General features: G+C 40.4%; 1 protein-coding gene across 1 annotated transcript in view; it reads right to left on the reverse strand.

The window, feature by feature from the left end:
• The window catches only part of ADAMTS18 (ADAM metallopeptidase with thrombospondin type 1 motif 18), a 187,818-nt gene that overhangs the window by 159,312 nt on the left and 5,523 nt on the right, over positions 1-22,983 (reverse strand). Inside the window, exon 4 of the mRNA XM_043981146.1 lies at positions 16,343-16,659. Within this exon, the coding sequence (XP_043837081.1) occupies positions 16,343-16,659 (317 nt within the window). The remainder of the gene's footprint in view (positions 1-16,342; positions 16,660-22,983) is intronic.

Consider the following 22,983-nt stretch of genomic DNA (forward strand, 5'->3'; position numbering starts at 1 on the left):
CTATAATTAACTCCTCACAAAGTAAACACAGCCTGTTGACAGGAAAAAGTCTTTCCAGCATGTTAAAATGTGACAGAACATGTTGGAAATTGCACTATCTTAGTCACCTCCATGCCATGAGATGTGCCATCAGACATTCTGGCGTGCTAGATGGATCCCCTGTGGTGAGCTTCAGAGAGGACATAGTAAGAGTCACACTAGATAGGAAGGCATGGATGAGGTGAAGTCTGTGTCATCGGAGAGATGGAATTATAGATTTCACATGTTATGGAAAGTTAATATTGCCTGAAATCAATGTTTTGTTTTGTTTTGTTTTACTTGGGATGTCAGTACAAAAGTTTACAAAATTCTAGGGAATTAATAATTAGAAAAAAATGTTTTGCATGTTACCAATTTTATTTTGTGTACTGCATTTATGGGTTATTTCATGGTTACTGTGTTAGAAAAGGTATATATTATCAGAATCAATGGACTGTTACAAAGAATTGTGTGCAGAAAGGTATGTTTTCAGGAATCTCTAGCAAAAGACAACAGATTCATGTGACTACATAAGCAAGAAAGCATAAAGATAGATAAAGATAGAAAGAAACAGACATAAACAGAATGATAGAAGGATAAGCAGACAGAATGATATGTTTGTAGCTATGATGTAGTTAACAAATTTTGACATCATTAGCAAAGATGTCATTTTTCTATGTACATTTATATATACATTATGTATATTTAAGGTGTATGTTTAAGGCATGTGCTTTAGGTGTGTGTTATAGACATGTGTTTTAGGAGTGTGTTTAAGGCATGTGTTTAAGCTGTTGTTGGCACTGGTGCACCTTACATGCCTAAAACACATGCCTAAAGCACATGCCTTAAACACACACCTAAAACACATGCCTAAAACACACACCTAAAACACACGCCTAAAATATACACCTAAAACCTGTGCAGGTGTGTGTTTTAGGTAATGATGGAAGGGTCGGGCTCATGAAGGCAGTAGAAAGGGATAGAAGGAAACACCATGGACAAGGACTGGCCTTACACACCTACACACACCAACACATGTCTACACATGCCTACATGTGGCTATTCCAACATAGGCTATGATACAGTTAACAAATTTTGACATCATTAGCAAAGATGTCATTTAAGGCATGTGTTTTAGGCATGTGTTATAGGTATGTGTTTAAGGCATATGTTTTAGGTGTGTGTTTTAGGTGTGTGTTTAAGGTGTGTGTTATGAAAATAAAAATGAGGTTCATGTGAATGCTTGAAGTCGCAATGTTGAGGATTAACCATGTGTATATACATATATATACATACATATATATATATATATATTAACTGTATACATATATTAAGATGGCTAGATGGAAACAGACAGACATAGATAGGCAGACAAATATCCCCCAGTTTAGTAAAAAGTGCATTGAAGTTAGTCAGAACCTTGGCTCTGCCATATGAACAGGAGTAAGTCACTTCTCTCTAAACTTTTCCTTACAACAGGTTTTGATTTCAAATCCTTATATCTGTGACATTCTATGATTCCCTTGAAGTCAAACTTCAAGAAGTAAAAGAAAAATTGTGAAACTTCAAGCCTAAAAAGATCATAAAGATGCAGACAATCACTGCAGAAAAACCCAGAGCAACCCTTTGCTAGTTTTCCACACTCTCTTCTAAATGCACACTTCTCCCAATGTATGACTGACTTATTTTAAGGTAACTGTGTACTGTACAATATTTAAAAGAAAGGTTTCTTTTTAAAATTGTTTTCTCAATAATAAAATTAGAAAGAAACATTCGAAGGCTCAGCAACGATGAATTTTTTAAAAGTCTCAAAAGAACCCAAGGGAAAACCAAGTTTTATTTACATCAAAGGCATCTCTTCACAAGAGGTCAGCTCTCTGTCCAGACAGATCTCTCTTCCCAGGCTTGTAGTCTGGCATTTGAGTATAATCTCCCCTATAATTGGATAGAAATACTGTGGGAACAGACTTTCATGGGAAGTACTGGATATAGTAAAGAAGAACCCAGTGATTTATCAGATAGATACAGATAAAGCCCAGAAAACTGTTCTTGGTACTTTTCAGACCCATCAGTAGATGTGGTATTCTGAGGCTTCAACAGGTGGTCACAGAAATAGGGGAGATTTGTATGAAATGGTACAGTATAAGCAGAGCCCAAATAAAATCTACATGATCCCAACAATGCAAAAGAAGACAATAATAGTTCATAGCAACTATGGAAAGCTTGAGTTCAAATTCCAGCTGCTCCTTACAACCTGGTGTGTGACCTGGGATGATCACTGTAGCTAGCATAGTGCCTCACAATCTTGTGAGGCAGGTGCTATTATTACTCCTATTTTACAAATGAGGAAATTGAAGCTAAGAAGTTAAGTGACTTACCCAGGCAGGGTCTGTAACTGACTGAGAAGATTCTTCTCTGCCTCCAAGTGCAGTGCTCTTTCTGACATTCCACTGACTGCCCCTTGGCCTCCCTAGGCCTCATCCTTCTTTGCTGGATCTTTCCTATGCACTAATTATATTCTGACTTGTACTAAATGATTATTGGCCTGAACTTTATAGATGTGAAAAAACAGGCAAGCAGTGCTCATTTCCTTTCTGTCACCTTTCTTTAACATCATCTGTGACTTTTTCTAATCATTAGGCATCTTCCTTTTCAAATACCTTGGAAATTATTTCCTCAAGCTTTCAAACTTTGCTGCCTCCTGAACAGATTGATTCTTTGTGTTCTTGGACTGGTCCCAGTGACAATGTCTGACTTCATTTTCTAGGGTTCTATTTTCACTTCCTCTTGTATCAGGGACTTATTCCACCTCCATTCTGAATTTCCTGCCTCCTCAGAAACCCCAACTTTAAAAAAATACTTGAAAATAAAAAGTCCTGAGGCATCTAGATGGTGCAGTGGCCCTGGATTCAGGAGGAACTGAATTCAAATCCAGCCTCAGACACTGTATGACCCTCATTTTCCCTCAAAACAAAAACAAACAAAAGGAAAAGAAAAGAAAAAGTCCTTGTCACCAAAGTCCTTGATACTATCAAATGGCTCAACATGGAATATGGAGATGGCTTTAAAAGTGGAAATTACATAGGAGAAGATGCAGAGCCATCTGCTCTGCCACCGAGCTCTAAAACAGACGAGACCTTTCCATCTGTCCTATTGTTGATACTTCCTATATGTATTCTCTCCCTCATTAGTGCATCTTGAGAACTGAGATAGTCTTGCTTTTCTTATTAGAGTCTCAATGTTTAGTAAAAAAAAAACATCCACATGTTAAACACTTCATTCATTCATTCATCATTGGTTAGAAAATATTGCTATAGGAAAGCTAGCAAATTTGTCCCATTTTCTATCCATGTGCAGTCCTAACTTCAACTGAAGAGAGTGGACTAGACTTTATTTGGAAACTGCCCAGCTTTCGGGAGCAGCTAGGTGGCATAGTGGATAAAGTGCCAACCCTGGATTCAGGAGGACCTGAGTTCAAATCCAGCCTCAGACACTTGACACTTACTAGCTGTGTGACCCTGGGCAAGTCACTTAACCCCAATTGCCTCACTAAAAAAAAAAGGAAACTGCCCAGCTTTCAATGATCCCAAACTATTCCATAACACAAAAAGCTAGCTTTTCAACATTAATGTTCTTTCAATGGTGCCATGTTGAGTGACTCATGGAAACACAATTTCTGAAGAATCAAAATTGCAGGTGATTCCTATTCTATTCCATTCCATCCCCTTCCATTCCCTTCTATTCTAAACCCATTTATGAAGTACCTGCTTCATGCAGGGCACTGTGCTCACAGACAAAAATGAAACTCTCCCTGCCCTTCAAGAACTTCTGTTCTACTGGGCCTTACATAGGGTAGGTGCTTAGCAGATGTTACTTTTATGGGTTTGCATATCCCACATCATGTAGCACAGAGCACAAGGCACAATAGGTCCTTACTAAAAACTGGCTGGACCAAGTGCAGTGACTTGATTTAATAAAATCATATTTCAAAAGCTGCTGCTATGAGTATTTTTAACCATAAAATATCCTAGCCTAATGTATCCCTCTCTTTTGCTATTGTTGTACGTTACATTGGCTTGGATGAGTATTCCAACATTCCAAAAAGCACTGTGTTCAGTACTGTAAAATGCATGTTTTCCCTGGAAAAAATTAAAATAAAAAGAAAGTACTGCTACAAAAAAAGCTGACTGAAGGAGCTTCAGTAACAAATAGGTAGTAATCTTGGACTTTTCTAAAAGAATTTTCTAGAATACTTCAATCTGGCCACTAATTTTAAGGTATTAAAGTCAAGTCAAGCATTTATTAAGTTCCTACCATGTGACAGGAACTATGCTTAGTGTTAGGAATACAAAGAAAAACAATTACAGTCCCTGCCCTCAAAGAGTTTACAGTCCAATGGGGGAGAGACCATATAGGCAACTGTGTACAAACAAGATACATAAAGGATAAGTTGAAGTTAATTAAAGGTGGGAAAACACTAGCATTATAAGGGTCCAGGAAAGGCTTCTTGGAGAAGGAATTTTAGTTGAAACCTAAAAGAAGCCAGAGAAACCTAGAGGCAGAATTGAGGAGGCAGAGCATTCCAGGCAAGGTAGGGAAAGGCACAGGCAGAGTGTCTTGTGCAAGGAACAGCAAGAAGACCATTGTCAGTGGAGAAGAATAAGGTATAAGAAGATGACTCAAATATTATAGAAATGAGAACTGTTCATATTATAATTGAAAGAAATGATGATAGCCTCATTTCTATGGTGTTATGGTGGAAAAACCATTTTCCTTACCACAACCCTGTGAAATAAATAGTGCAAAAGTTACCTCCATTTTACATATGAGGAAACTGAGAGAGGTAAAGTTATTTGTCCACTGTCATTAGTTTAGGAAATGCCTGAGTCAGGATTGGAATACAGACCTGACTCCAAATGCAGTCTACTTCCCATGAGAATGAATACAACATGATAATCACAGGGAATCCTGGGCAATGAATTTGAAAATATACAAACAGGGGCAGCTAGGTGGCGCAGTGGATAAAGCACTGGCCCTGGATTCAAGAGTACCTGAGTTCAAATCCAGCCTCAGACACTTAACACTTACTAGCTGTGTGACCCTGGGCAAGTCACTTAACCCTCATTCCCCTAAAAAGTAAAAAAAAAAAAAAGAAAATAGACAAACATCTGGAAGGATCATCCAACTCTAACTGTCATTAGACAGATGGGGAAATTAAGGCCAAGAGAGTTGGGAGAAGAAAACTAGGACTCAACATCATAACGTCTGGACTCAAGTCTAGGTTCTGTTTGTGACCTGCTTGGAGTCTCAGTTTCCTCACCTATAAAATATGAACTAAATCTTTACTGATGCCAATTTCTGAATTTTATCCACTGTGCCACCCAGCTACCGCTATAACAGGGAACTCTGGGCAATGAAAGTGAAACAATAAAAACACAGACTGTCATGGATGCAAGGGATCAGATACACCACCCCTCTCATTATACATTTGGGGAAACTGAAGCCCTGGGAGTAAGTAGAAAAGGATGACTCAAAGTCATAACACCAGAGATTAACGCCAGGTTCTGCCAGTAATTTATTCTGTGACCTTAGGCAAGCTACTTTCCTTCTCTGTGATGATAAAAAACCTCATGAGGGTGTTGTGAGAAAAATGTTTCATAAACCCTAAAGCAACATATAAACATGAGTTGCTTTTGATACAATCTGTAAAATGGACACAATGATCTTTGTGCAGTCTACCTTTCAGGGTTATTGTGAGAGAAAAAAAAATCCTTTCTAGAGAGGTAGTGTGGTTTAGTGGGAAAAGCACCACATCTGGAGTCAGGAGAAAGCCTCATTTGAATCCCAGCTCCAGTATTTTGTGACCTTCAGCAACCCACTCAACCTTTCATAGCCTCAGTTGACTTTAGTACAAAAAAGGGATAATGATACATGAGCTATTTATATCACAGGTTTGTGAGGGAAGCGCTTTGTGGGCCTCAAAGGGCGACAGAAATTTGAGCAGTTCTTTCCCCCAGGATCCAGCACAAAGCTAGTTGCACATGCACCAGGTAGAGGGTTTTAAGGATGGCTACTAGATCTGGGAACCTTACTGACCCTGCAGTCAACCTTGAAAAGAGACCCTTTGAATTTAGCCTGGTTGGTCCTGGGACAACAGATCTACAACTGGTTTTGCCATCCTCGAAGCCTTCCCAGCTTGGTTGAACCTTCCTGGGTTTGTTGGCGTGGCCTTGCATCCTCACTCCCCCCCTGCACCTCCACATCACAATGAGACACTTCAGGGAAGCATCTGATGTGCTCTGATCATAGTAGGCACTAAATAAATAAGGAACAAATGAATGAATGAATGTGGTTCAGTGTCAGCTGCTCACAGCTTCCTGACAAAGCCATGAACCCCTGTGCTCCTTTCTGCTATACACTAATGCCTTTCGGTTCAGTAGTCCTTCACAAACGGACTTTTCTCTCCAAGCTCCACTATGGTCAACAACAGAGAACTCAGTGATTGGATCCTCTGAGGCGTGAAAAAGACAACCCAGCCCAGATCAAAGAGTGTCTGGTGCCTACGGAAATACAAGTGCTTCACAATCTTGTGCCCCTTCCCCATTCCCAGCTTGGCAGAATGGGTCTCTGCCCTTAGGAGCACAGAGTGGTCCCTGCTAATGAACAGTCCAACAGAAGGAGGAGTGGGGCCAACCACGGAGAAGAAGGACAGCTTAGGACTTAATTGCTAGAGAGCAAATCCAGTGATGAGGAGGGGGGAGGCCAAACCACAAAATGAGGTCCAGCAGAGAATACACTGGCTGTGGCCTGGGCATGAGATAGGTGCAATCTGAGTAGATTCCACACAGGATCTCTGATAACAGGAGCTGGGTCATAATCCAAAATTATCGTGCTGTCAGTATAAGGAGGCCGTGCCACCAGTGAAAGAATGTAATGGAAAAAGCTCTAGACCTGGAACCAAGAGTCCTTTGTTCAAATCCCAGCCTTGATGCTTATTGACTGTGTGATCATGGGCAAATCACTTCAAATCACTATCTGAGCCTCAGTTTCCTCCTCTGGAAAATGCAGATAGCAATATTTGCCCTTGCTGCCTTATAGGGTACTTGTGCTTTGTAAAGCTTAAAAGGCTGCCATAGCTCAATGGAAAATGCAATAGTCATTAATCAATAAAGATTATTAACTAGTAAGTACCTCTATAGGTGAATTCTAGCCACAAGTTTGTAATCAGACATAAGAATGAAAAGAGTCAGGGGCAGCTAGGTGGCACAGTGGATAGAGCACCAGCCCTGGATTCAGGAGGACCTGAGTTCAAATCTGGCTTCAGACACTTGACACATACTAGCTGTGTGACCCTGGGCAAGTCACTTAACCCTCATTGCCCTGGAAAAAAAAAGAATGAAAAAAGCCATATTTTCATGGTGCTTTGCAGTTGATATGGAACTTTTCTCCACAATAGCTTTGTGAGGCAGGTAGTTAAAGGAATAGAACCCCCATTTAAAGATGAGGCACCAGAGGCACAGAGAGAGGTTCGTGTCTTGAATGGGACACACAGCTACTAAATGCAGAGCCATTAGTCAAACACAGGCATTCTGTTAACTTGTTTTGGTCTAGTTTTGTTTGGGTTTTTAAATTAGATTATTATTCTCCTTTTCTATTTGTTAACATGTCTTATCAGAAATGCTATTTCTCTTCTGAGGACTGCTTTAGCCACATATTCAAGCTTCTATTATCTTGTCTCAACAGTGACAAAGAGGCACCATACCACAGGCTGTAATTATTTCTGTGATTTGTTCTTTTACTGGCTCATTGTTCAGTGTCATACTTAGTCTCCATTTAGTACCTTTGCTCAGTACGGTCTTTTGCCTCCCCAGTTGAGGGCTCCTTCCATCCCCTATACTACCTCTCAAGAGAATTCTGATTCTCTGGATCCCAAATCCTCTTTGCCCTGCTTTGCTTAATCGCAGAATGTGCAAAGCTTATTCAGTTTTCACATGATGTAGTGGAGAGAGCCCTGACTTGCAGTTCAGTTCCCAGCTCTGACATCTACTAACTGTATGACTCCATTTTTCAGGTTATTCTTCTGAAAAATGCTAATAAGAATATTTGCACTACCTACCTGAAAGGCATGTTGGGAAGAAAGCACTTCATAAAGCACAGAATGCAAGAGAAATGGGAACAATTTTTTTTTTTACTAGCTCTAAGCCCTAAATTAGACTTTCTCTAGTTCTCTTTCCATCTGGCCATGATGTTCTGGCCAACACATTTAGCACCTGTGTTTCAACACACAGTAAAATATTCTGCTGGTGTGTGAAACAGCTCATTGGCACTTCAGACTCAAGCCAACCTCAAAAGATGTTTACACTCGCCTACAGTCAATCAAATCCCACAAGTGCTATCCCTCACCCCAACAATACCCACCCGGACCCCCAGCAGGACTGAGAACAGAGAGGAACTCTCACTTATTTCAAATGCTTTCAGGTGTACTGACTCTCTCCAGCTGCCTTATTAAATGACAGCATCACATCATGACAGCTGGCAGGTATTGAAAAAGGCCTTATCTTTTATCAGAAGACCTGGGTTCAAGTCTGGACTCTGCTACTTAACAGATGTATGAGCCTAGGTTTGTCTCAGCTCCTCTGAACCTCAATGTTCTTCTCTGCAAAGTGGAGATAATCATTGTACCAACCTCATGTTGTTGCTAGGAGAACCAAGGCAATATATTTGAAGCACTATGCAAACTTTAAAGTGTTATGTAAATACCTATTAGTATCTCTATCACCATCATCATCGTCATCTCATTCTTTTCTTTTGGGGTACATTTGGAACTGGTCCTGGGACAAGTTGCTATCTTGTTATGATTCTCTTATACTTTGTGTTCTGTAGTTGGCTGCACAAGTGGATGAAATGACTGCTTTTTGCAAGTGAATAAAAGTATTAGAATATACGTTCATGGGGCAGCTAGGTGGCGCAGTGGATAGAGCACCGGCCCTGGAGTCAGGAGTACCTGGGTTCAAATCCGGCCTCAGCCACTTAACACTTGCTAGCTGTGTGACCCAGGGCAAGTCACTTAACCCCAATTGCCTCACTAAAAAAAAAAAGAAGAATATATGTTCATTTTCTGTAGGTGCACCAAAAGCATTTATGCTGTGGTTCAACTCCAGCAGCAGTGAGGACAAGAGGGGTGATGCACACGTCATCCATGTGATTTTGACTTGCTAGGTTCCTATATTTTGAAATATATTTATTTCATATTTGGAGTGGACTCCATTCCTGGATCTTTTATAAACTCCACTTGGAGGTAATTGCCTCTTAGTTACATTTTACAAATCCAATGGTGGGACCTTGTTATACATCTTTACAATTATTCAGCAAAGTGATGTCTGCTTGTTACAAAAGTATCTCTATAGGTTTTTTAACTGGTTATTGTGTGCTATAAGAATGCCTATCAATACTACTACTACTACTACTACTACTACTACTACTACTACTACTATGGAAGAAAGGGAATAAGCGTTTATAAATTATTATGTACCAGATAGGCTGCTAGGTGACTCAGTGGATAGAACACCAGGCCTAGAGTCAGGAAGACCTGAGTTTAAAACCTGCCTCAGATACTTACTAGCTTGGTGACCCTGGGCAAGTCACTTTGCCCTGTTTGCCTTAGTTTCCTCATCTATAAAATGAGCTGAAGAAGGAAATGGAAAATCACTCCAGAATCTTTGCCAAGAAAACCCCATATGAAGTCACGAAGAATCAGACACAACTGAAATGACTGAATAACAACAACAAAAATGTGCCAAGCACTGTGCTAAGCATTTAACAAATGTTATCTCATGTGATCCCCAAAACAACCCTCTTACACCCTTCAGGGATGTTACTGTCCCTACTTTACGGTTGAAGAAACAAAGCAAACACAGGTTAAGTGACTTGACCAGGGTCACACAGCTAATATCTGAGGCTGGCTTTGAACTCGGGTCTTCCTGACTCCAGAACTAGAGCATTATTCACTATGCCACTTAGCTGCCTTAATATTATTTCATTCTCATTTTTTTCTGATAGAAGCTATCCTGGAATAAGTTATAACTTCTTCATTATCATCGCCATCTATAAAATAGGCATAATGTTACTTACAATAGCTTTTTCCTGGGGTTGTTGCTGTTGTTTTGCTAGCAATTATATAAATATATATGCACATATACACACATATGTATATACATATATGCACACATATATGTACACACACACACACACACACACATATATATATATATATATATATATATAAAGCTTTGAGGGCTGGCAAAGCAACCCTCAGCAACAACTTCAGGAGGCACGTGCAATTATGATCCCCATTTTTTAGATGAGAAAACTAAGACAGACAGAGCTTAAGTGACTTGCCCAGGGACATACAACTAGGAAATGTCTGAGACAGGATTTGAACTCAGGATTTCCTGACTCCATGTCCTATACTCTTTCCATTGTACCACCTAGCCACTGATATGAGGAAAATGCTTTAAAAATTTAAACATCAAAAAAAAGAAAAGAAAAGAATTTAAACATCATTAAAATGGGAGTTATCATCATTTAGCTGATAATAACAATAATCAGAGTAATTTAAAGTTCTATACCCTGTGTAACATGGGAAAAACTTCTTAGATTTCCTGAGCCTCAGACAACCCTTTAAGATGATCAATTTATATATGGACTACAATATATAATGATGAAGATACTTAGAACACCCTAATCCAATAAGAATCGATCAAACACCAAATATGGGTAAGGCACTTTCTAGGTACTAAGTATACAGAAACTATGAAAAACAGTCCCTGCCCTCAAGACTTTCATTCTAATAATTTTACAACATTTAAAAAGATGGGTAAATGTATAATATATGTACATATATGCAAACATATGTGTCTATGGGGATGGATGGACGGACCAACAGATAGATAGAGAGATAGAGAGAGAGAGAGAGAGAGAGAGATGATTAGATAGATAGATAGATAGATAGATAGATAGATAGATAGATAGATAGATAGATAGATAGATAGATAGATAGATAGATAGATAGATAGATAGGTAGGTAGGTAGATAGATAGGTAGATAGATAGATAGATCGATGATTACTAACAGTGGGGCATGGAAAGGCTGTCATTAAAAGTTCTTTCCTGAGCTAAACCTTGAAGGAAATCAGGGATTCCTAGAGGTGTAGCTAAAGGAATAAATTTTTGAAATGGGAGACAGTCAACACACGCAGAGATAGGGGACAGAACATCAAGTTTTGAACACAGCAAGGAGGCCCATTCAGCTAGAAGATAAAGTAAGGGATGGGAAGAATGTCAATCAATCAGTCAGTCAAACATGTATTAAGCACCTACTAAGTGCCTGGTCCGTGCTAAATTCTGAGGATACAAAGAAAGGAAAAAGACAGTCCCTGCCCTTGAAAAGCTTCCAATTTAATGGAGGAGATAACATTCAGACAATTATGTACAAAAAGACTATATGCAAGATAAATAGGAAATAATCAACAGAGAAAGGGCACTAGAATTAAGAGGGATTAGGAAAGGCTTCCTGAAGGAGCTTCAAGCATCCTGGGAAGGATTTTAAGTGCCAAGCTAAAGAATTTGTATTTGACCCTGGAGGCAATGGAGACCACTTAGGTTTCATGATACACGTTCAGACCTGTGCTTTAGGGAAACTATTTTGGCAGATGTGTAGAGGATGGTCTAGAATTGGGAGTGACTAGAAGTTAGGATTCCAGTTAGGAAGCTGTTATAATAATCCAGGAGAAAAGGGATGAGGACCTAAACTCCAGTGGTGGCCATTTTTTAGTGAAGAAACAGGGATAAATACAAGACAAATTATAGAAGAGGAACTGACAAAACTTGTTAACTGAGTCAGAAGACCTGGGTTCAGGTCCTGTCACTGCATCTAATTAGTTGCATGACCTTAGGCAAGTCACATCATCTCTCTCAGCCTTGGTTTTTTTACCTGTAAAATGGGCACAAGACTCCTAGTACAACCCATTTCAAAGGGTTATTGTGAGTAAAGCATATTGTTCACCTTAAACCACTGTAGAAATAGGAGTTTTCTTCATTAGCAGAGAGGCAGCATGGTGTATTGAATATAGTACTAGATTTGTAATCAGGAAAACCTGGGTTCAAATTCTATCTCCAGCACTAGCTCTGTGACATTAGGCAAGTCACAACCTCGCTGAGCCTCAGGCGATTCTCTAAAATGATAAGGTATAGGCAGGTCACAATCTCTGTTGGAGGAATGTCTTCCTATCCTGAAAGCTCCCCACTCCACTGAAATCATAGATCTTTGCCATACTGATAGATATTTCATCATCATTGACTTTAGTAGTATCACTGATATCTGGATACATCACAGAGCATCCCAGATACCTGATAGGGAAGGAGAACATTCAGTTCAATCTAATAAACAAACAATTATTAAGTGCCAACTTTATGCAAGGTGGTGTTCTTGGCCATGGGAATGCCAGAGTGAAAAATGACACGATCCCTGACCATAAGGAGCTTTCCTAGAGGATTATAACATGAACTGAAACAAGTATAAGACATAGCAGGAAAGATGGAGGCAAAGGACATATGCGGACAAAGTACTCCAAGGGGAAAGAATGAGGAAGGGGCAAATATTTTCAATGGTAAGGAATAAGAAAAAAAAAACTGCACAGAGGAGATGGCACCTGGGCTGAGGCATGAAGGGAAGAAGGATCCCCAGTAAAATATTACGGTTAGACTTAGCATATTTCTGAATACAATTTAATTTTTTCCCCTGACTCTGGGCATGCTGTTTCTTCTGCCTTGAGTGGTCTACCTGGGTTTCCCCTCATCTCTGCCAGTTGAAATCCTAACCATTCTTCAGAAGCTCCAATGCCATCTCCCTCTTGAAACCTCTCCTGAACGACCACCAGCACTATAGTCCCCCAAGTGGGAAGGTAGATTCTTTCCTCCAACCTCACATAGTACTTTCCTCGAGCTTTCCCCTTTCAGCCCACCTTCATCTGCTCTGCCTATGTCTTCTGTGCCTCTTCTATTAGAGTGGGACCTCTTTGAGGGGCGGGGACTGTTCTGGCTTTCTTTGTATCCTCAGTATCCTTTGTATTCCAATACCTAGTGCATAGTCAGTGTCTGATAAATGCTTATTGATTGGCATCTCTTGAAGTTCTTTTGTTCTAATCTTCATTATAATTATTAGATAACTGAGAGGTAGTTTAGCGTGGCAAAACAAAAAGGGGAGCTTCCTTTAAAGTCTATGAATCAGGGGCAGCTAGATGGTGCAGTGGTTAAAGAACCGGTCCTGGATTCAGGAGGATGTAATGATTGGAATGATGCCACCTACTGGAGACTTGCTGTGGGAAAGCTCCACCGTGAGGAAAATGCCTCAGAGGCATTGTGGCTTTTCCTTGGCATCAGGAAATGATGTTTGCTCATGGGTGCTGTCTATCAAGGCTACTAGCCAATCAACTTGAGGAGCCTCCTATTTTCTGGGAGGAGACAGGAAAGAGGAAAGGGAGCCTGCGTGGAGAGCTCTCGCGCTTTTGGGTTCCTGACTTGATGGTGGTGGTGGCAGCAGAGGACTTCACAGGAAATTTGAGGAAAGATAGGAATGCCAGGCTGTTGGAATTCTGTTCTCAATCTTTTTCTTTCTATTTTCCCATAAACCCTTAAAAACCTAAACTCGTTTTATCAGTGATTTTAGTCAGTTTCCCCCAAAACTGGGGGAACAGATTAGAATCCACATTTAGAATCTTAAATTACATAAGGACTTGAGTTCAAACCTGGCCTCAGACACTTGACACACTAGCTGTGTGACCCTGGGCAAGTCACTTAACCCTCATTGCCCTGCAAAAAAAAAATAATAAAGTCTATGAGTCATATGTGGCACAGTGGATAAAGCACTGGCCCTGTAGTCAGGAGGATCTGAGTTCAAATGTCACCTCAAACACTTACTAGCTATGTGACCCTGGGCAAGTCATTTAACCCCAATTGTCTTAAAACATCCGGGGACCATCTCCAGTCATCCTGATATATATCTTGCCACTGGACCCAGATGACTCTGGAGTAGAGTGAGGTCAGTGACCTTGCACAGCCCTCCCTCACTTAGATCCAATTCACTGCAAAGTATGACATCATCCCAATGTCATGGTCCTCTTTGAGAACAAAAGACAAAGAACAACAGCAACAAGAAGTCATAGAAGAGAATAGAAAATCCTAGAATTTAGGAATAAAAGAAACCTTAGAGATCATCTGTTGCCCAATCCCCCGATTTCATACATGAGAAAACAGAGCCCAGAGATGTCAAGGGACTTACCCTCCCCAAGTATCCCATATCCTCCCCATGGTTCTAGCCATTCACAAGAGCTCCCAGATTCACCTCCTCCAGGAAGCCTTCCCTGAAGGAGATGGGACTATTAGAGTAAGGGATATGCTGGATTTGTTTTGTTTGTGTGTTTATTTTCAGAGTGGTGTGGACAGGGAAAGGGGAGAGCTTGGTCCAGATTTGTGATTCAGTAATATCGGGGACTCACCCCCAGTGAAGGAAGCAGCTTGGCATAATAGTGGGCAATAGAGGCACTGAATTTGATGTCAGGAAGACCTGAGTTCATTCTGATCCTGCCTCAGACACATAATAACTGTAGGACCCTGGGTAAATCACTTGATCTCTTTCACTTCAGTTTCCTTATCTATGAAATGGTGGTAATAATGGCACCTATCTCACACAGTTGGTGTGAATAGATTACAGTATGTCCCAAAAGTCTTAGGGTAGTTTTTTTTGGGGGGGGGGGGCAAGGAGGGTTAAGTGACTTGCCCAGGGTCACACAGCTAGTAAGTGTCAAGTGTCTGAGGCCGGATTTGAATTGAGGTCCTCCTGAATCCAAGACCAGTGCTTTATCCACTGTGCCACCTAGCTGTGCCCCCCAGTTTTAAATTGTACTTTTCAAACATCCTATATTTTGCAAACCTTAGAGCTGTGATATAATCAGATAAATGTCAGCCTTTATCGCCAGTGAAGATCAGCAACTGTTCTCCAACTTATAGTCTAGGAGAGTTATGTGGGGCACTAAGTAAAGTGATTTAACAAAGGTGACAGACCCAGTCTCGTATCAGAGACCAGGGTCTTCTTCCTGACTCCAGGCAGAGCTTTCTCTCCAGGATTGCAAGGTGCCCCTTACTTCCCCAATACCTACTACATTTTACAAGAATCAGAAAGGAGTGTCTGAGGAAGTACACAGAAGCTTCTACTAAGGGTGTTTTGGAAGGACAGGGGCAAAAATCACAAAGGATGAAGATGACAGGATCTGAAACTGGAAGCGACCTTAGAGGCTGTGGAGTTCAGTTAGCCCCACAGAAGAGAATATGACACACTCCCAGTCACACAGGCAGCAAAAACAAGATTGGAATCCTGTTCTGACCCCAAATAGGGGACTCACCCCCAGTGAAGGAAGCAGCTTGGCATAATAGTGGGCAATAGAGGCACTGAATTTGATGTCAGGAAGACCTGAGTTCATTCTGATCCTGCCTCAGACACATAATAACTGTAGGACCCTGGGTAAATCACTTAATCTCTTTCACTTCAGTTTCCTTATCTATGAAATGGTGGTAATAATGGCACCTATCTCACACAGTTGGTGTGAATAGATTACAGTATGTCCCAAAAGTCTTAGGGTAGTTTTTTTTTTGGGGGGGGGGCAATGAGGGTTAAGTGACTTGCCCAGGGTCACACAGCTAGTAAGTGTCAAGTGTCTGAGGCCGGATTTGAATTGAGGTCCTCCTGAATCACACCACTGACAGTAGACTGACTCCCCAACCTAATGAGATCACACACTCTCAACTGAACTAGCAACTCCAGTGCCTTTCACAGGGCATTCCAGGCACACAGTAGGTGGGTCCTTACTTAATATTTGTTGAGCTGAATTTGCTGAGAGGAAACTTCTGTCATGAGAGGACTGGACCTGGAGTAAAAGTTCCGGGTTTGAATCCCACCTCAGACACATACTGACTTGTGTGACACTGGACAAGTCACTTACCTTTCTGGGCCTCAGTTTCCCCATCTGTAAAATGAAGAGGTTGAACTCAACAGCCTTCTGACTATAAATCTATGACCCATTGAATTGTCATTGGAAAACAAACTAGACAAGTTCAACTGGGAATGAGATGTATCAAAGCTGCTGAAGAAATGTGCCATATTTAGCAGGAGAATGTTTAGATTACCCACATCTGTTCTCCCAATTGCATTTCCTAGTTGCACAAAACACATGAAAAAGCTGGCACACGTGTCCTCCAGCAGCCACACTCACCAGTCCCATGCATGTCGACAGTGCCACTGAGGAGGTGCTGTCATTCCAGATGAATCCCTGATAGAAGCACTGCTCGACGGCAAGCTTCCCAGACTCAAGGACTCCATCTTTTCCTAGGACCTGGACGATGAGATCTTGGCCAAGGATGGCAGAAGGTTCAAGTTCTAAGTGCAGCTCTTGCCCAAAGGCTGCAAATTGATAGTGCAAGGAGCCCTTGGGTCTCTGGGGTGATCGCCTCCGTCGTCTCCTGTGCAAAATGTCGTGGGAAATGTAGGCCCCGCCAGGATCCACTTCGATAGGTGTCACAAAGATATAATCTGCAGTGGGAAAAAATGGGACCATCAATACCTCTTGGCCAAAGCCAAATACTGTTTGAGTCATAATTATTTCTCACAGGACATAGAGCTAGAAGGAATCACCAGAGAGGATCATTTGTGCCTGTCTCTCTCTTTTTCTGTCACTATCTCTCTTTCCCTCTCTGTCTGAGACTCTTTCTGGATGTCTCGCTATGTCTTCCTCTGTCTCTGTCACTTTTCCTGTCTCTGTCTTTCTCTGTGTCTATTTGTCCACCTGTCTCTCTGTCTATCTGTCTCTCTCTGTGTCTCTGTCTGTCTCTGTCTCTCTGTCTCTGTCAGTCTCTCTCTGCCTCTATCTCCATCTGTCGTCCCCCGCTCTCTGTCTGTGTCTCTTTGTGTCTCTCTGTCTCTGTATGTCTGTCTGTGTGTCTGTCTCTTTCTCTCGCTTTCTCTGTCTCTCTGTTTCTGTCTCTGTCTCTCTCTGTGTCTCTGTCTGTCTCTGTTTCTCTGCTTCTCTGTCTCTCTTTGTCTTGCTTTCTCTCTGTCTCTCACTTTGTCTCTGTCTCTCTGTTTCTGTCTCTGTCTAGCTGGCTGTCTCTGTCTCTGTCTCTCTCCCTCGGTCTCTGTCTCTGTCTCTGTCTCTCTGCCTCTCGGTCTTTGTCAGACTCTCTCTGTGTCTCTATCTCTGTCTGTCTTCCCCTCTCTCTGTCTCTGTCTCTCTGTGCGTCTCTCTGTCTCTCTCTTTCTCTGTCTGTCTGTTTCTGTCTCTCTGGCTGTCTGTGTCTGTCTCTGTTTTTGTATGTCTCTGCGTCTCTGTCTGTCTCTGTGTGTGTGTCTGTCTCTGTCTGTGTCTGTCTCTGTCTCTATCTCTCTCTGTCTCTGTCTCTCTGTCTCTGTCTCTCTCTTTCTCCCCTGAACTTACCATGTAATATCATGGACTATAATAATCTGTATTGGTGCTTTACCCAATGAAAGTTCCCTGACAGTAGCTGTGTATCTTCCTTCCCCAGCACTTATCACCATGCTCTTACATATGGAATAGATATTTATATTTATAGTAAATGTTTGTGGTAGGATTGTATTGTGTCTAGACCAATGCCTTTCATTTTACAAATTAGAAAATTATAACTAATAATAATAACTAGCATTTATATAGTTCTTTAGGTTTGATACTCATAACTCTGAGAGGTCGGTATTATTAACATGCTCATTTTACAGATGAGAAAACAGAATGAGACACAGAAAGGTTAAGTCACTTGCTTATAGTTACACAACTACAGTTAATGTCCAACAAAGGAGTTGAACTCAAGTCTTTCTGACTCCAGTTCTATGTTCTAACCACTAAGCAACATCACTGATTTCTGCCATTCAGCTACCTCAATTAAGGACAAAAGATATAAAGCGACCTTCCCAAGATCATCCAGCTAGTTATGTGTCAGGGTCAAGATTTAAATCCAGATCCTCTGATTGCTGATAATCTGCCTCCAAAGGGCTAATCAGCACATTTCAGCTTAACATAAAGGCCCTCCTCAGGACAAGAACAGAACAATAACAGTTGTCTCAGGATGTCCTCCCCAATCGCTAGAGATGTCCAAGAAGAGACTGGAAGGCCTTCTACTAAGGATACTGTAGAGGGAACTCAAGACCCTGGTGAGAATAGGGCTAGATGCCCTCTGAGATCTCTTTAATTTCTGATACTCTATGAATTATAAAGAGCATGAAATTACTAATTTAAAATAAAAGGAACTGGAATGGTCAAAGAACATAGAATATCAGCAAAATAGGCCTTGAACTGAGCTGATGGGAAAATTCTAGTCCAACTCCCTTATTTAAAAAAAAAAGGAAAGGAAGACCAAGAGAAGATGAGTGACTTTCTTTCTCAAAGTTGCACAGCTAGTAAGGAAGGAAGGGGAAAAGCATTTATTGAGTGCCTACTATTGTGCCACGAACTATGCCAATTACTTTACAGACATCTCATTTGATCTCCACAACAACCCTGGTAGGTAAGTGTTATTATTATAGCCATTTTATAGATAAGAAAACTGAGGAAGACATCAGAGAAGTGACTTGACTATGGTCACACAGCTAGTAAGCATCCGAGGCCAGATTTGAAATCAGGTCTTCCTGATGCTAGGCCCAGCACTCTATCCACCATGCTACCTCTAGCAAAAGGCAGAAGCATGATTTGATTTTTGTATAAAACATTTCTTACATATAAAATACCTATTATTTGGAGCCACAGAGAGTTCACTGAAAGGCAGAGAGATGTAAGAAAGTGCTCTAATATATCAATGGAGAAGCATCAGGATAAGGGGATATCTCATAATATTTGGTTCAAAATGCCTTCAAGGATAGAGCACCGGCCCTGGATTCAGGAGGACTTGAGTTCAAATCCAGCCTCAGACACTTGACACTTACTAGCTATGTGACCCTGGTCAAGTCACTTAACCCCCATTGCCCCGCAAAAACAAAAACAAAAACAAAAAAAATGCTTTCGACCTTGTCCCTAAAGGAATACTTAGGGGCAGCTAGATGGTGCAGTAGATAGAGCACCAGCCCTGGATTCAGGAGCACCTGAGTTCAAATCCATCCTCAGACACTTAACACTTACTAGCTGTGTGACCCTGGGCAAGTCACTTAACCCCAATTGCCTCACTAAAAAGAAAAAGAAAGAAAAAAGAAATACTTAAGGCGACCACATATAGTTTTACTCACCATACTAGCAATGATTTATGGTTTAATTTTAAAATAAAAAAGCTCTAGACCTGAAGTCAAGTGACCTGGGTACAAATTCTGACTCTGCTACTCACTAGGAAGGTAACCTAGAGTAAGTCACTTGTCTTCTCTTTGAGAAAATCATTTCACCTTGGCGGGTCTCAATTTTCTCTTCTCTAAGGCTAGAGAGAGCACAGTGTTGTCATGAGGCTTAAATAATCAAAGTCCCCTTTGACCTCCGAACCCTATTTTCCTATGAGCATCATAATCACATTTATTATTACCCTCATTTTATAGATGAAGAAACTAAGTATGTGAGAGGGGAAGTGATTTGAATATGATGGCACAGCTGGAAAGACGGGTGTCTGGGAATGGATCTCAAGTCTTCCTAAGACCTAAGCTCATGTCATTATATAATAGAGTTTCATAAGACATGCATTCAGCATGAATTCACTCACTTGTCTCCCTAACTCTTCCCTCTTCCAAAAAAGAAGGGAGTGGGAGGAAAAAGAAATAATTGAAATTGTGTGGGTTATCAGTCCACTAAATCAGAGGATTTTCATCTTTTTTGTGTATCATGAATTCCTTTAGCAGCATGGGCAACATAAGGAATTTTCAAGGACAATTTTAACAATACACATTTTTAACCTTATGGAGTGACTTTAAACCTTAGCTAAGCCTCTGCCCTGCCACAGGATTCCTATAAGATAAGGATTCCACTCTACACTGGTCAGCCACAGGACAGTAGTATTACTGTATAGTACTATATTTACCTGAGGATATATAGGCCACTCAAAATACTGGCTACAATCTTTATATAATATTTCTTGGAAATGAAAGGAATACATAATAATACAATGAAAAATAACTCCTATTATAGACTACACTCATATATTGTACAAGTCAGAATGGGAGGGAAAACATACAGTCTTTATCTGAACCAATTTTGGAAAACCTCATCTGTATATAGTGACTTGGTGCTCTCAAAGCCCTTTCATATGTATTATCTCATTTTAGTCGCAGGACATGTAAGGCAAATATCTTTATGCTCATTTTATAGATCAGGAGTCCCTTTCTCCTTTAATAGGCAAAAATGGAAGCCTGAAATACATATACATATATATATATATATATATATACACATATATACATACATATATATTTATATGTACATGTTAAAAATCAGATGATTGAACTATATATTTCTCTTTTAAAATAACACTAAATTTGGGGCAGCTAGGTGGCTCAGTGGATAAAGCACCAGCCCTGGAAGACCTGAGTTCAAATCTGACATCAGACACTTGACACTTACTAGCTGTGTGACTCTGGGCAAATCACTTAACCCTCACTGCCCTGCAAAAAAAAGCCCAAAACACTAAATTAAGTAACTCTCACTTGGATGGCTCTTAGTTAATTTATTTTTGGATCTTAATAGGAAAAGGACTTCCTACTCCCAATATAAAAAAAGATCTACCTGACTTTGTAAAAATTTTTCCTTGGAATATAGAATCAGAGAATGCCAGAGCTGGAAGCAACCTCAGAAATGAGAAATGAGAACACAGAGTACAATGTTAAAGAACACTAGACAAGAAAATGTTGGAATACAGAAAGTTAGGATAGATTATAGGATGTTAAAGCAGAGTATATATAACCTACTGGGTCAGCTAGATGGTGCAGTAGCTAGATAATTAGTGCTGAAGTCAGGAAGACCTGAAGTCAAATTCAGCTTCAGACACTTACTAGCTTTATGACTCTGGGCAAGTCACTTAACCCCAATTGCATATGTGTATATGTGTGTATATATACACACACATATATGTGTGTGTGTGTGTGTATAATTTTTTTTTTTTTAGTGAGGCAATTGGGGTTAAGTGACTTGCCCAGGGTCACACAGCTAGTAAGTGTTAAGTGTTTGAGGCCAGCTTTGAACTCAGGTCCTCCTGACTCCAGGGCCAGTACTCTATCCACTGCACCACCTAGCTGCCCCTATTATATATATACACATATATGTGTGTGTGTATACACACACACACACACACACACACATCCCACAGAAGGGCAGGACTGGAAGAGATCTTAGAAATCATTTAATCCTGGAAAAAGGGAGGAACTTGTCCAAGCTAACAAACTAGTAAGGGACATAGCTAGAACTAAAACCAAGGTCTCAACCCCACTTCTAGACCTTTTCCCTAGAGGGCCTTCCTTTCTTACTATGGACATATAATACTTATGAGAAGCAGGGTGGTATAGTGGTTAGAGTTGGCTTTGGAGCCAAGAAGACTATTATATTTCTCTATATTTCTCTTTGAAAATAATATGAAATTAGCATTTCACTTGATTAATTTTTCTCTGTCTCTGTAGACAGGTCCTGCCTCCACCACAAACTGGCATTTCTCAGTGCTTTTCTAGGCAACTAAGATGATCAGTTTTGGAGAAGGTCCCAGCCTGATTGGGTAGAGTGAGCTTCCTTATCTGGGAGTCTCCTATGCCAGTGAAATCCCAGTCTAGTCCCTATCTCTTATACTTCCTGCCATAGAAAGAGGCAATAGGGATAGACTTGGGGGAAGGCAGCCTAGGATTTGAATCTTACCTTGGATGGTTACTAACTGTGTAACCAAGGGCAAATGCGTTTACTTCTCTGGGTTTCGGTTTCCTCATTTGTAAAATGAAGATGATATAATTTTAAATCACAGTGTTGTCATGAGGTTTAAATAATCAAATCAAAAAATTAAATAACATCTGTAAACTATTTTGTTTACCCAAGAGCAATTTATAAATGTCACTGATTGTTATAACTGTGATTGACAACTCCCATGGGAAAAGGGCTACATAATTAGAATTATAATATTAGATCTACAAGGGATCTCAGACCATAAAAAGGCCTAATGCAGAGGGAATTTAAAACATAAATAACATAGAATGTCAAAAATAGAAGGCACCTTACAGATCATCTATTAGAGTTTCTTGACCTTTCTAGTATTAAAAGTATTAGTATTAATAAAAGTATAAATGTATTTAAAAAGTATAAAAGTATTTAGTATTAAAATTCCTTTGGCATTCGGGCAAAGTCTATGGACTCCTCAGAATAATGTCTTAAAATGTATAAAGTAAGATATATAGTATCACAAAGGAAATTAACAATACTGAAATGCAGTTATCAAAATATTCTTTAAAATAAGTTTATGGGGGGCAGCTAGGTGGAGCAGTTGATAAAGCACTGGCCCTGGATTCAGGAGGACCTGAGTTCAAATCTGGCCTCAGACACTTGGCACATATTAGCTGTGTGACCTTGGGCAAGTCACAACTCTCATCACCCCACAAAAATAAATAAATAAGTAGATAGATAGAGAGATAGATAGATAGAGAGATAGATAGAGAGATAGATAGATAAGTTTATGGATCCTAGGTTAAGAACGTCAGATCTATTCCAACCCCGTTATTTTGTAGAAGAGAGAACTGAGACATAGACAAGGGGAGATAACTTACCCAAGATCCCAAGGCTAGTAAGTGGCAAAGGTATGGCTTGATTGAATTCAGGTGTTCCAGCTCCAAAACTAGGGTTCTTACCACTACAATGCAACTTCTTTCTAGATGTTGTTTTCTGAGGCGTCCTCTGCCTTCTTACTCCAG

Source organism: Dromiciops gliroides, chromosome 2 (assembly GCF_019393635.1).
Source record: "Dromiciops gliroides isolate mDroGli1 chromosome 2, mDroGli1.pri, whole genome shotgun sequence".
Classification (NCBI taxonomy): domain Eukaryota; kingdom Metazoa; phylum Chordata; class Mammalia; order Microbiotheria; family Microbiotheriidae; genus Dromiciops; species Dromiciops gliroides.